Here is a 14,315-nt window from a genome sequence, read left to right as displayed (position 1 = left end):
GCAAGCTTCAGTCCTCTCACACAGCCCAGGCCTGCGTGGGGATACATGCGCACAGATGGCAGACGGCGGGTGGAGGACTCTTCAGGAGCCGCCCCCACTACCGAGGGGTCCAACCCCAGAAAAGCAAAAACACAAGGTAGGGGGGGGAAAGAAAGGGGAAAATAAACAACTATGATGGTTCTGCCCTCCTGGTAACACAGGTCGACCGAGACGTACCTTTTGACCAGGACTGCAGAGTGGTTCATTCCTGGGACTGCCAACAAGATGGACGGTCTTCTCCATTGCCCCAGGGGCCTTGAACAAGTGTGGCTTTGGTTTATTTCAGGAGATGCTATTGGAAACATAAAACAAAGTGCCTGGAGGGCACTATAAAAAAAATAGAAGAAATACAGGAGACTCGATCATCCAACAGGAATTTATATGTTTGTAAACAGGGGCAAGGGGGGAGGGAAATACACTTCAGGTATCATTCTTTCTTCTACAAGTGCAGCCTCGGGTTGTTTTCTCACTGCTGAGTCCATGACTTTCTCCTTATGTTCCACTCCTGCCTTTGGAAATTGCTCTTCCTTCACCAGGAGGAAAGTGAGGAATAAGCAGCAACCACAGAACAGTGGCTTTGCTGATGAAGAGGAGGAACCCGGGAGGCACTGCTCATGGGGCCCCCTGTGCTGGAGGGAGGCCACACACAGGGGCCCAGGACTTCTCAGAAACTGCTGACGTTTCCTTGTAAGCAGGGAGGAAGACGGAAAGGTCAGGGACGAGACATGGGGAGGGGTGTGCCGTGGGGAGCCACACACGCTGTGGGGCACCGAAAGTGCAATCACCTCCCGTCGAGGAAACCCCCCAACGGGGTCTCCTTGAACCAGTCCTCCCCCCCAGTGGCTTCTTCTAAACAGATATTACTTCAGTTTCTTTGATTTCCCTTCATTCTCTCTCTCAAAAAAAAGTCAGTTTCTAGTAGTTAGAATATATAAATAATAATTTATTTAATGTAATTGGTTGTTTCCAAACCCCAATATTCCTCCTCTCTTCATTTTGCCAATAAATATGAAAACTGAGGAAATCAACTCTGTTCCTGTCAAAAAGATCCCCTCCCCCCACCCCCAAAAAGAGACATTTCGCCTAACCTCCCACTCCTCTGGAAAATAAATAGTGTATCACGATGCCATCTCTCTGAGGGCCTACTTGGCTCTTTTGTTCTGCTGTGTTTCAGTAGTTTGTGCTTCTGCTGTACATACTCAAAACAGAGGGAAGGGGGCAGGGGTGCGTGGAAGGCATGAGGAAAAAGCAAGGATGAAGAGAAAACCTAAACTTGTCTTTCATTTTAAAAAAATATATCAAAACCAGAACAACGACCAAAGTCAGAGGGTGATGGCTATTTGCCCAGAGTCTGTTCGTGGGTTTAGCAACTGCCCTTTTTATCTGCTGTGGGCGAACCCCGGCCACTGCGGCGTCCTCGGCAGGAGCGAGGCTCTTCCAAATCGTCCTCATCAAAGCCGTGGAAAGTTGAGGTGTCACTTTCTGACGTGGAACCGAATAAGTCCTCCGTGGTGCGTGCTGCGGCCGCTGCCTCCTTCTCCTTACTGCCTTCTCCTCCCAAATGAGCTGACACGTATGATGAATATATCAGCACATGGGTTAAGCAACAGACAGCATTATTAATATTCTTATTATATTATCACAATGTTATTCTTCATAGCAAGACCATAAACCATTTCACACCAAGAGATTCACGGGTACACCTGGCAACCGGGATTTGGGGTGCACGGACAAAGCCAACATTGCAGGGGAAAGGACTCCTCCCTCCCTGAGGCGGCGTCATGTCCAGCACGGTATATCCGTCCACAGCTCTGACAGTGGAAGTCTCACCCAAGACACGTCCTCCTTCTCTTCCAGATACACACACACACACACATTCACTCCACCCCCCAGACAATGAGTTTACTTGGTGGCTTTTAAGTCTGGTTGGTATTTTTCTGGTGTTTCCCATTGGTGTTTCATTGCACAGTGTTTGTCCTTCACTCTGTCACCTCTACGAAGGTATTACTGTCGGCCCATTCACAGTGGGTGAGCCCCCCTCAGTTTTATTCCTATTTCTACCTGCCTCTAACCCCATTCTCTCATACCCTTTCCAGGCCGCCCTTACACCAGGGAGGTCATTTGCACTGAAAGCAAACAGCAGCTGAAAACTCTGACACGTGGGAGATATTAAGAGCCCCTCGTTTTCTTTAACCGCTGGACAATGTTACTGTGATCTTCACCCAGCCACATGTGTGTGCACACGCATGCACGTGCACACACACTCACACACACCCAGATCTTTTTTACCTCAGGAAGTCCACAGCTGTCAAATCTAACTCAGCACAAAGTGAAAAATAGGGTTTCCATCCTGAAATCTGCAAAACTCAGGTTTAAACTCCCACATTTTAAATGGACCCGGGAGTGCTCCCAATGCTCCCAGCATGGGTCATGCCGTGCCTCGTCTGTTGCCAGTACCAGGAACCCCGCTTTGTCCCCAGGAAGCAGAGGAATTGAGATGGACTGGAAGACAGCTGTCCCAAGCTCCACACTCTCCCTGAGAAGGACCCCAGGGAGACCCTAGACAAGTAAGTATTCGCCCTGCTTACCAAGCACACCCCATGGGCAATGCCACCTGGTCCATTCCCAAAGTACCAACTATGTCAGGAAAATCAGAGTCAGATCTTAACTAAATTATCCGCCTGAGGGGCCCCTGTGTCACAAAGCACACACATCCTGGTGAGAAAAAGCTGAGTAAAGGCTGTGAAGAAAGAGGCTTTGCATAGAAAAAAACCCGCTGCCCACTTCTGGGCCCCCACGAATCCAATTCAAGCACCTCATCCTCTGCAGGGAAGGCCGGGGACGTCACAGCAGCCTGCCCCGAGCGTGCTGAAGCCGCCCTCTCTGACCAGTCCCCCAGCAGCCGGGTCACCCCACCTCTGAGGGGTCACTCGCTTTTTAAAAACACTGAATTTCATTTGTTGCATTTTCTTTCTAAATATCTATACCCCAGAGCCCACTATTCCCATGGACCCTCTTTTCTAAGCTGGAACCGGGAGAGTAAAAAGTTCCACCTGGGTATCGTGTTTGCAAGGCAGGTGAGCTGACGGCACTGCACAGACAGCTGCCCCATCAGGGCCCTTGGGCGTCAGATGTTGCGAGCTGTATGCAATGGAAACCAGTCCTTTTTCAATCACTGATTTGCTACTCAAGTCAGTCTTGAATCCTGAACAACACTAAAGGCATATTTAAAAAAGGACGGGGGGGGGGGGCGCCTAAGGTTTGTGGACAAACCAAAGGAAGAACTGAGCTACTACAGGAAAGCCAGGCATGGCTGCCTCAGTCCTTTCCTTGGGACTCGGAGCAGAGGAGACCCGGGGGAGAATGTGGAAAGGGACGGCGACTCCTCGGCTGCTGGAACCACCGGCCCAACTGAACTGTATTCCACCTACGACATCAGCAGTTGACAAAACCAAATATGAGTGTGAAACCTCTTCTTTGGCCTAATTATGACATAAAAAAAGAAATCCCAACCAACTACAACCAGCCAAAAGTAATGGCTTGGTCAGAACTGAAGAACAACCAATAGCTTGAATAAAACTTAAAAATATGAACTCACTTTATGAATGAAAGAAAAAGATCAAGGTCTTTCATTATTTTACTCTTCAAAAATGAAAATTTAGTTTTAAAGATGAAAATTTCAAAACATGCCAAGTAAACTTCCGACTTGCCCTAAGAACGCTGGCCCTCTGCCCTACCAGGGTCTCTTTTTCGTTCCACAGCAGAGAGCAGGGTGAGTGGCCAAGGGACGTGGCATTTACGCCACTACCGAGGAGCGCAGGGGTCTCCGACTCCTACAATTCAAGATGTGGCTGCTCTCCCAGTATTTATGTTTCCATATTCTTCCACTGCGGCCCAGGCAGTTCCGCAGAACAAACATGTCTTTTCGTTACATGTACATCACCCGACATAAGCGAGAACGCTGCCCGGATCCCCAGGTGTTTCCACACTAGCGCATGGTCGTCCACAACACACACAGAAATATCCACTTCATGAAAAGGCCAAACACCAAGTCCAAATGTTCTCCTTTTGCTTTTCCCTGGATCCCAAGGCATCATTTTTGTTTCTTCAGACCCAAAGAAGAAAAATCTCAGATGACCTGAAAACCCCCCTCCACTTAAAATCGCCGCCGCCGCCACCACCGTCCCTCCCTCCACCTGCAACCCCCTCAGAGGAGGGCAGAGCAATGCAGGCAGAGGCGCCCCGGTCTAGGGGCGCAGGTCCAAGAAGGGTCCGCACTCACCAGAGCGTCCACAGTCTGCGCAGGACACCAGCTCCTCAGGCCGCCCACTCTTCTTGTTCATGTTGGAGCCCCCCAAGCAGAAGTCACAGTAGTTATTAGGAATGACTGTCCCGTCTGGTCCTTTCTGGGCTGTAGAAACATTTTTTAAAAAATCCAATTTTAGGCTGAGATGAATTTCTACCAGCCCCTCTTCTCCCACAGTGTGGCAAAATCTGTTCCAGAAAGAACGGGAAGTGTAGAATCTGAGGTTTCGTTACAACCAAATTGTTAACCTGGGGCGGTTTCTCTGTGACCGCCTCGGTGTGACAGAACCATTGTTTTGCAAGCCGCCCCAAGTTTTGTCTGATTTTTTGCAAGATTTGCCAGCTCTCTGTTTTTATAACAAGCCTGCTCCTCCGACTGCAACCCTTGAGGAGCACAGCATCCAGAAGGCCTACTGGGCACGTGAACTTCACCCCTGAGCAACCGCTCCTAGGGCCAAGGCCCCAAACAGCAGAGGACAAACAGCGGTGTGGCTGGAGGGAGAGAGAATGGTCAGTGCCTAGGCCTGGCCCTTGGGAAAGATGCTCGTGTTTAGGAGATATTCCTGCGGTCCCTGAGTAGGATTCAAAGCAGCACTCATTAACGGGTGGTCATTTCTAAAAAGGCCACTGAATCTTCAGCTCTCGGGGACTCTAAACAACATCTTGGCAGGTACAGGTGCTCACTCTTCTTCAGCTGTATCTCAAAAAAGTCCAGACTCACTGGTCAGGGAAAGTAGCCAGGACTGGTTTAATCAGCAGAGCCCAGGTGCCTAGAATCAGACTGGACACTTAGCTGCACCTCGTGCCAGGGATGGATTAACAGTGAGTTAGTGAGCATGTCTTGCAGCTTAAGACCCTCATAATCCCCCCTCGATGAAAGTCCTATACAAAAGCGAAGAAAAATCTGGGGCCATGATCTGAAAACCAGAACCTTGTGAGAACAGCACACATCCTCAAGTACCCAAATCATTCTGTTTCTATTGCCTGGGTGTAAGGCCTTGGACGGGTTCTTTGCCTGGCGAGAAACACCCCCATTTTCCCGTTTTCCTATCCCCATTGCGGACATTTCTGTCATATCAACACTCCCTGTTTGTGACTAGGAAGAAAAGTCTCTCCACTTATGGGATCAGCCTAAACCACGGGGGCATCGCCTCCTTGCTATACCCACTGTCCGCTATCTTTCATTATTCACTGGCTAACATTAATCAGGGTCCCGTAGGGTACAAATCTGTAAAAGGAAGCAGATATGTGAGCAGAAACACCATCCAGGCAGTAAGTGATAAACGGATTCACCCACTTTAATATGATTCCCTCTGGCCTTCGCTTCCTCCATGCCTCTGCTCTGCCTCCAGGAATAGAAAAACTTACCTGGGAAAGGCAGAAGACAAAAGCTTGCAGAATTACATTATAGTGGGTTAATTCATTTATCAGTTGCTATTTGAATGATTTAATCAGTTTTCAAGCCATTGATTTTCATCTTCAGGGAGGCAGAGAAATCTCTGCAAAGAGTGTTGGCTGTTTGGGGGCGAGAGGGACCGGCCACACCCTGGGGCCTGCTAAGTGTCCGCTTTTCTTCATCAGTCACTGCATCTCAAAGGCATCTGCACGTCACACAGAGCGGTTTTGCCAATCTCCAAAAACTAGTACCTCGGCAAAAATTTTACTCTGCCTATAAAATTTTCATTGTCCGAATCCAGAAGGAAGTCCCTTTCTTCCTTCTCTCTCAATTGCCACCTGAACCATTTTTAGAACTCTCTTAAGCAAGCCCAGGCACATCTATGATGCAAATAAACTCAGGGTGTCCTTACCAAGAGGCTGCTGTCACGGAAATGAATCAAAAGGTGAACAGAAAGAAGTGGGGCATATTAAATTCTGGGCCGAGTGTAAACCAAAGTTAAATTTCATGATTGGTATAAACCAGACACAAAATGTGGAGATGCCAGTCACAGTAAAAGTGCTTCCTGCATGAAAATCAAATCATCTCACGTGTATCATATCACCCCCCTAAAACTCTCAGGAGGCCCCGTCTCACCATTTGTCTCTCTTCTGTTCTCTTGGGGACTCTCTTTTATGTCAGATTTCCCCCCCTTTCACAAAGCCTTTAAGAACCGACGACGCTGGTTTTCTCCAGCCCACTGTATCACTCGTGACTGATGAGGATGAAGAAGTAGAATGAAGACTATAAGGACTCCCAGAGAATTCTTTCCAGTTTTTACCGCCAGACCACTGGTAGAACGCCCCACTGAGTCAGAGGCTCCACTACTTCGAGAAATAAAAAAATTCAGAAACGATCTAGTAGAACAAAGCAGACAAAGATTGAGAAATCGATCCTATATAAAAAGACCACAGGGCTCTGGCTGGCGTAGCTCAGTGGACTGAGTGCAAGCCTGTGAACCAGAGGATCGCGGTTCGATTCCCAGTCGGGGCACATGCCTCAGTTGCAGGCCAGTTCCTGGAGGGGGATGTGTGAGGGGCAACCATACATTGATATTTCTCTCCCTCTCTCCTTCCCTTCCCCTCTAAACATAAATAAGTAAAATCTTTAAAAAAAAAACCAAAGGAACAGAAATTAATTCCTCTGACGAAGAGAAGTTTTCTGAGGAGACTAAATCAGAACAGGGTCCTTATTACATGTATTTGTTAGCCATACAAAGTACCTGGCCAAAGGGGGTCAAAAGGTGCTAAACCCTTTGTAGGCCCTGGTGTGTGCAGCTGTGACAGGCCAGGAGGGCGGGGACGGGGGAGTTCCATTTTAGCACAGCAACGACCCAGCACAGGAAGTGATACTGAAGAGCTATGCTTCACTTCCAGCAAAATCCTTTTTGCTTCAGTTCCTACTTGCTCATGATAGTGAGCTCAAAGCTTCTTTTACCTTGGGAAAAAGGCACAGAATACACTAATCAATCACCTTTGCATCTGGTTCTCATACACTTACTGGTATTTAGGATTGGTTTCTCCCATGTAGCTCTCCCAATTCCCTGGCCAGAAATGACCAGTCAGGCTTTGGGGAGGGCACTCTGCTGACAACGTTTCTACGGATGCTTCTCTTGTTTATACAAGCATGCACCTGCCCTGTCTCCCACATTAAATGACCTACGCCGTCAGGTCAAGGACCATGTGGAACACGTCTCTGGAACGCCTACACGTCCATGCACAGGAAATAGTTAACAGTGTGTGAGACAAACGGTAGAGATGTAAGCAGGCAGCACAGCGATACGGCCCCTGGGACCTCCTAGCAGGGACAGAGCATTGTGTTTGCTTTCCCTGGGGCAGAGTTATCTGCTGTTCCGAGTATCATTCACTGCCTGGTTTACTTCCCTAGTCCTCAGAGAGCAGAGCTGGTCCATGTCCAGAGAGGCCGGCCAGTCATCTGGCCCCGTGTTGTGCCTAACTCCCAGAGTGCACAGAGTGCGTGGCTGAGGCCTGGGTTGCTGGAAGAACACCACGGAGCGCCTACTACAGCAGGTGAAACACCATCATCCTACACACAAACTTCCAAGGAAATTACGTAAGACTGTGCTTCATTGTCTCTTAAGAAGGGGACACTAGGTTGCACCTACTCACTCAACCTCTCTTGTTTAACTGCTTTTTGAGAAAAAGCAGCAAACATTTGTTACACTACAAAACTAACAGATCTCACACTGGATGTTTCACACTTGTCATTTCATGATTCTCACAAAAAAATTTCTGACGTAGGGATTATTGGGCCGATGCGGTAACCACTGAAGTCCACAGAGACGGAGGGCCGACTCCAGGACTCACCTCCAGGTCGTCTGTCTCCACAGACTCTCAGCTACAATCACACTTCTCTGCCTCCTGGGAATTCCAGAGGCAGAAACTTTACTTTCTGACCATACCTTGCATGTAAAATATTTCATGAATCTCTTTAGTGAACCTGATTCCCTTAATTCATTGTTTAGGAATCCCAAGGCAAGAAAAATTGAGGTTGGCCTGATAAAAGAGGAAATTCCCTTTGAACTCAAATTTAATGTTCCTATCACAATGATCCATTTCAGATGACCCTGTTTACTGTCATACGCTCTGCAAAGACGAGAAACAAAAACCACTTCTCCAGATAATCCAAGAAGCTCGTGCAGGAATTTCTTTAAGTAAAGTTCACAGCACGGCTGCACTGGCCTACAGCCTGACCCAGCCGCGAGCAATTTCCTGGTGCCATATATGAGATAATTATAAAAAGGACTTTACTATAAATAGGAAGCTTGCCCAGACTTTGCAAGTGGGATTTAAATAGAGATTCTGCTTCTGCTTATGGGAAACTGAGTCCCCCTTTACAGAACAAGATGACAATGAGGGCAAAGGCCAGAGTGGTATCTCAATGGCGGCACCCATAGTGATGGATTCGGTTTTCTGTTGATTAATGTGCATGGGCTGAGATCGTGTAAGAAGAAATACAAGGAAGCTGCTGAGAAAAATAAAGTGAGCCTTAAGAGTTGAGGAATTTACCTGGGGCAAATAACTTTAAAAAGCTCAAAGGGGTAATAAAGAATGGAAATGACGAACAAAGTTCATGAAGAAGGAGGGGAAACCCCAGAAGGTGGAAGGCAGCATTCACATAAATCAAACCAAGAGGAAGCAAGGCGAAGCCTCAAAGAGCCCCACCACCACACTCCACGAAGGGTGAGCAGTCATTCTGGAAAACGCATACTATAGGGCTTTCTACTTTAATCAGGCCACATCTATGGCAAACAAGGCCCCAAATCTTCCCTATAACTACCACCCAGACAGGAACAGTCTTTCTCCCATTCAGCCTGATCTCTGCTGTGATATGCCCACTACTCATGAAAAGATTGAGTGGCAGGGACAGTCTGGCCACCAGCAACAGCCCCTCATCTGGCTCTTCTAAGACCTGAGTTGTATCCCAAGTGTCCTGGGGAAACAGGAAACAGACCATTAATGTAGGCTCCTCCATGGCATATCCACAAAAGCGTGATTTCACATCCTGAGCAGATGCTCAGACCGCCTGCCAGGGCCTGGTGTGTACAAATACATGGCCGTGCTCTGTGCCTGCTACACAGTCCTAACCCAGCCTGAGTCCAGCGGCGGTTCTCCTGGGGCCTGCTAGTTAAGTGTGCAGCCTTTGGGGAATCTGGGGGCAGTGAGAAGAACCCTCCAGGAGATGTACCTCTCCTCGCCCCTCTCTCCTGTCCCCCCACCAACCTCCCTGGCTGACAGTTCCCATCCTTCCAGAGGTCTGACATGTTTCCATGGCAACTGGAATCCTGGGCTCTGGCAGCCTCTGGTCTTGCCACCTGTTATTACTTCATCTCTCAAGTGTAAAGCATCCTCGCCTGGTGCACAGCGCAGCTTCACAGGATGGAGAAAAGGAAGGGGGCAAGGAAAAGAGGAAGAGGCAGCCCCAGGCTGGCCACACAGAACACACTGGACAGGCCAGGCTAGAGAAGGAAGCTCTGGACACCGGGAGGGTGGAGAGAGAGTATAGAAGCCAACATGGCTTACCTTCAGAATCAACAAGCAGGCCTCAGCTGGAGGCCACTGCCACATCCAGCTACCTTCCACCCAGCCTTTAATGAGAGACGGGGGGAGGGGAGGCAGGGGAAGGCTGGAGCCGAGAAGGCAGAGACCGGTGCCAGGCCCATGCGCAGTGCAGCGAGAGGAGGGTTAAAGTGTCGAGATAAAGACTGTGAGGAAAGCTGGACCACAGGGCAAACAGAGCCTCAAAGCCTGGATAAATGGCCTTAATTCTCATGCTCTCGCTCACCCTCCTCCTTACGTGTTTACTCATATAAATTATCTCCAAGGCCTGACACCTTTTTTCACTGCTTCCCTAGAAGAGATGAAGAAAAAAAAAATCCCACAGATCCAAAGAATAAAAATGTTGGGACCCCACTCAGGCTGGTTCTTCTTGGCCACCTAACAGCAACTCCCGCCCTGCCCCAGGGCTCCAGGAGGAAGGTAAATGACGCTTTCTCCCCAGGAATGTGGGAGGGCAGGGGAACCAGGAGCCTGTCGGGGAAAATGGACATCAGGGTCCACTCACCACATGACAGAATTCCGTCTCCCTCAAAGGCCAGGGTGCTCTCTGACAATGAAGACAGTGAGAATGGAGGATAAGGACAAAGGAGGGGGCTGGGAGTGCAGAACGACTCCAGACCCCACTGCAGTCCACTGAAGAAGGGAATGACGAGGGCTGCTTTAGTATCTTCAGGATTACAGACGGAGCTAACTCACCACACCCTGTATTATCAAGGACAACAGGAGACAGAGCTGAATGGAAGCACAAGACACGAGAAAGCTGGCAATGAAGGCAGCGAAACAGTTAAAGGCATGGTCAAAGGAGCGGCCTTCTCTGAAGAGGCCTTTGAACCTGGAAAGGTTTCCCCAGACTGGGGGTTCTCTGAATGCTCGCCTATTCAGAGACCAGAGAATATGCTAGATGACGTCTTCAGGTCCCTTTTAGGCCTATTATTTGAGGATTATAATAAGGCGAAAGAAGAGACGTTTCCAAACCCAGAGGAACCCAAGCTTTCATCACTGTTTTGTATTTATGTAGGTGTCTCTTCTCCTATTAGCTGTGAGCTCCCTGAGGGCGGGGGCAAGGCCTTTCATCTCTGAATCCCTAGCCCCTGGCCCAGTGACAGACGGAGAGTTACAATAAATATTCACCTAATGAAAGAATGGACAAATGTTCACAGAGCCTTTGCAAGAAGAGGGGGTGGGAGAAACCTTCCAGGCAAAAGAAAGTCAAAGACTAGGGATTAAGCAGATGCAAAGTGTTCCCCAAGTACTAAGTGACCATTCTTAGGCACTGTGTGTTAGTCCCATTCATAACAGGGACAGAAAGAGTGAGGACTAGGAGTAATGGGGGAGGGGGGGCGGCGGCGGCGTTGCAGAGGACGCTAAATCTGCAGGGAAGGAAGCGAACAGGCCTCCCTTCTACAGGAATCTGCTCCTTTGGGCACTTCATAGAAAGCCAGGATGGAAGGAATTAAGATCACCCAGGCTCACTTGGCCCCAGAGTCCCCTGAGCCCCATGTCCAGTCTCTTCCCAAGAGCCCTGGACCAGCGAGTGAGAAAACAGGCCATGTTTTCCAGTGTGTTTTGGTGGCTACCGAATCCTTATAAAATGTTAAAACGCGATGTTAGGCATTCCAGCCTTCCTTGTACCTACCTTCTTTTCTTCAATCTTTAACAAAACCTGTACTGTTAGACACCTTAAGAATATTTACTCTTAAACACTGTGCTATACAAACAGAAAACACACCGGCTCACACTGCTGTCTCCATTTTGGTGGATATATTTGGTTCGAGTTGCAATTTGCCAGGAGCGTGGACACATCACCAGTTCTGGAGCCAGACAGTCACATGACCCACCAGGACTATCCTCCGTGCTCTAGACGTAGGCCGGCAACATCAGGTCTGCCACTGACGCTCCAGAAGAGCGAGAAAAGACCAAGCAACACTGATTACTCTTCTCAGTGCTGATGAGGGAAAGCACAGGAGATATTTCAATTTTCCAGCAGAAGGTCGTGTGGGTCTGTTCATGCCCTGGTACAGCAACTTGTTATTGCCACCAAATGAGTCAGCTGAAGGGGAAACGGTTTAATTTGAGAGTCAACAGGGCCCTGAATGAAGTAGTGTCATTCCCCACAGAGAACTGCAGGACGTCTCGGTGCTTTAGAGTCAGAGAAGCTTTATCTGTTTAACTTGTTGGGATATTACTATTAGAATTCAGTAAGCCCTCTTCCTGTCCTGCCCAGGCCAACCACTCTCCACCCCTCCTCCCCACCACCTCCCCAGGACTCAGGTATGTCAACCCCATCCGTCCACAAAGGACCAGCATGTTCTGTGTCCTTCAGTCTGAAAAACAGTACTCAGCAAAAGGAAAAGGATGAGCCTCAAGCTTCAAACCTGAGGATGGAGATAGAATCAAGGCACCACCGAGCTGAGGGAAAGCCCAGCCCAGGGCTGAGGGCCCAGATGGGGAACACACCCAGAAAGCACGCCAGGAAGCAGGTGCTGGGAGCCATGGGGGTACTCATCCCAGGAGGAATGGAACCTTAAGAAAGGAATGGAAAGCAGGGCTGTCCATCAGATTGAACAGTGCCGCCTGACTCCTGGCCAGTTACCTAATCCGATGCATCCAAAAGAAAAACAATTATAAGGAAACAGATTGAATACCAGTCTTCAAAAGCTGGATTTCTCTATGGTTCACCTGGGAAATTAAAATTAAATGCAATATACAAATCCTAGGGTCCCATGCAGGACCTAGAGAATCCACCCCTCTGGGGCAGGATCCAGCAGTCTGCATTGTAACGAACCCTCCAAGGCATGTGGACGCGCTCAAGCTTGAGAACCATGGCTCTAGCACGACACACACACACACACACACACTGCATTGCATGCATTTTCTGTGAATTCTGTGCTTTACACAAATTACTATGTAACCATCCCATAACCCTCTGGGATAGATTAACATTCTGCTTCTACACAGGTGTTACTTGAGGCACAAAGAAGCTAAAGTGTCTTCGTCTATGGTCACATATTAGAAGTGGCCACCCTGACTTTGAACCCAGGCAGTGTGGCTCCTGGCGGGCCCACTGGACACTGACCTACTATGCACTCGTTGCCCCTGGGCCATATGCACCCACGTCCCTGAGGGAAGTCGAATCAGAGTGGCTGGCATGCTTTGGAGGCCAGGGCTTCTCACATTTGAGGGATCTCATTAAAATTCAGATTATGATTCAACTGTCTGGGGTACAGCCCTCGATTCCACGTTTCTTAAAAGCCCCCAGCAGGGTAATCAACTTAGCCTGGATCTGGGTGACACTGAGGGTTCCCAGGGCACAGGATTCTTCAGTCTCTAACTGGGAGTGGCCTGGGCAAACCTGGACAGGCAGTCACCTGGCTCACAGGTGATGCTGATGCTGCTGATCACACTTTGAGAAGAAGAAATGTAGGCCCCTGAGGTGAGGAGTTTGAGTTCTACTCCAGTGTGATACAACCACTGAGAGCAGGGCGTGGCGTCCTCCATCCTACACTTCCTAAGACCACTTCGACTACCCCTCGGAGAACGGACTACGAAGCGGGAGAACAAAGGCTGAGACACCAGTAAGAAGCTGCAATGGCCCAAGCAGCAGCTGATGGTGGCTGGGAGATGAAGACAGGGAGACAGATTTTTGGAGGGGCGCTGACATGGGTGGCAAAAGCAAACAAAGCACCAAGGACGAATCCTAGCATTACTGCTTTAGGCATGGCATTATTTTTTTATTGCAAAGAACAAGGTCAAAAAGAGAGAGAACTGCTAGGAAGGACGGTGAGAGACAGAATGAGAGAGATGCAAGAAAATTATTGAACAGTGAGATGTGCGATTTTTTTTAAAAGTAAAACTCATTCACACATTAAAGTCTCAAGGAGAATGTGTAATGAGGGGTGAGGCCCATAACATCACCAACAGCTGAAACTAGCTTCAAAGCCTAAACGTGCTGCTATGCGCTCAATTATGTCTATCTGCAAAGTGCATTATGTTGAAGCCCCAACCCCACGGGATGGTGTTGGAAATGGGGCCTTTGGGAGGTGATTAGGGTGAGAGGTCACGAAGATAGGGCTCTCAGGGTGTGATTTAGTGCCCCCATAAGGAGAGACCCCAGAGAGGGTGCTTCTCTCCCCAGCCATGTCCATCCAGGCAAGGCCTTGAGGACACAGAAGACAGCCACCTCCAACCCAAGGAGAGAGCTCTCTACAAACACCAGCCCTGCTGGCACCTTCATCTGGGACTTCCGGTCACCAGAGCTGTGAGAAATAAAGTCCTGCTGCTTAGGCCATCCCATCTATGGTATTTTGTCATGGAAGCCCAAGCTAATTAAGACTCATTTCTCTTGAAGAGCCATGATGTAACAGGGTTCATGTGACAACTGGTCTATAGGTGAAAATTAAGAGTAGCGGCAGGACCATGAGAAAGATCCCGGGCTGAGACTGGGATCCATCACCTGG

General features: G+C 48.9%; 1 protein-coding gene across 4 annotated transcripts in view; it reads right to left on the bottom strand.

Moving 5' to 3' along the window:
• Positions 1 to 14,315, bottom strand: part of DPF3 (double PHD fingers 3) — a 237,377-nt gene that overhangs the window by 50,672 nt on the left and 172,390 nt on the right. For 3 of the 4 annotated variants that reach the window (XR_005064363.1, XM_037031625.1, XM_037031626.1), the window contains exon 8: positions 4,322 to 4,450. Coding sequence is in view for 2 of the 4 variants with exons in the window: in XM_037031625.1 (XP_036887520.1) it covers positions 4,322 to 4,450 (129 nt within the window). In the remaining 2 variants the exon portion in view is untranslated. Of the gene's footprint in view, positions 1 to 216; positions 1,606 to 4,321; positions 4,451 to 14,315 lie in introns of all 4 variants that reach the window. The other variant, XR_005064364.1, reaches the window with a different exon arrangement.

The sequence above is a fragment of the Sturnira hondurensis genome, unplaced genomic scaffold (genome assembly GCF_014824575.4).
Source record: "Sturnira hondurensis isolate 20B ecotype Veracruz unplaced genomic scaffold, ASM1482457v3 Scaffold0021143, whole genome shotgun sequence".
Classification (NCBI taxonomy): domain Eukaryota; kingdom Metazoa; phylum Chordata; class Mammalia; order Chiroptera; family Phyllostomidae; genus Sturnira; species Sturnira hondurensis.
This window is presented reverse-complemented; position numbering and strand designations above follow the sequence as displayed.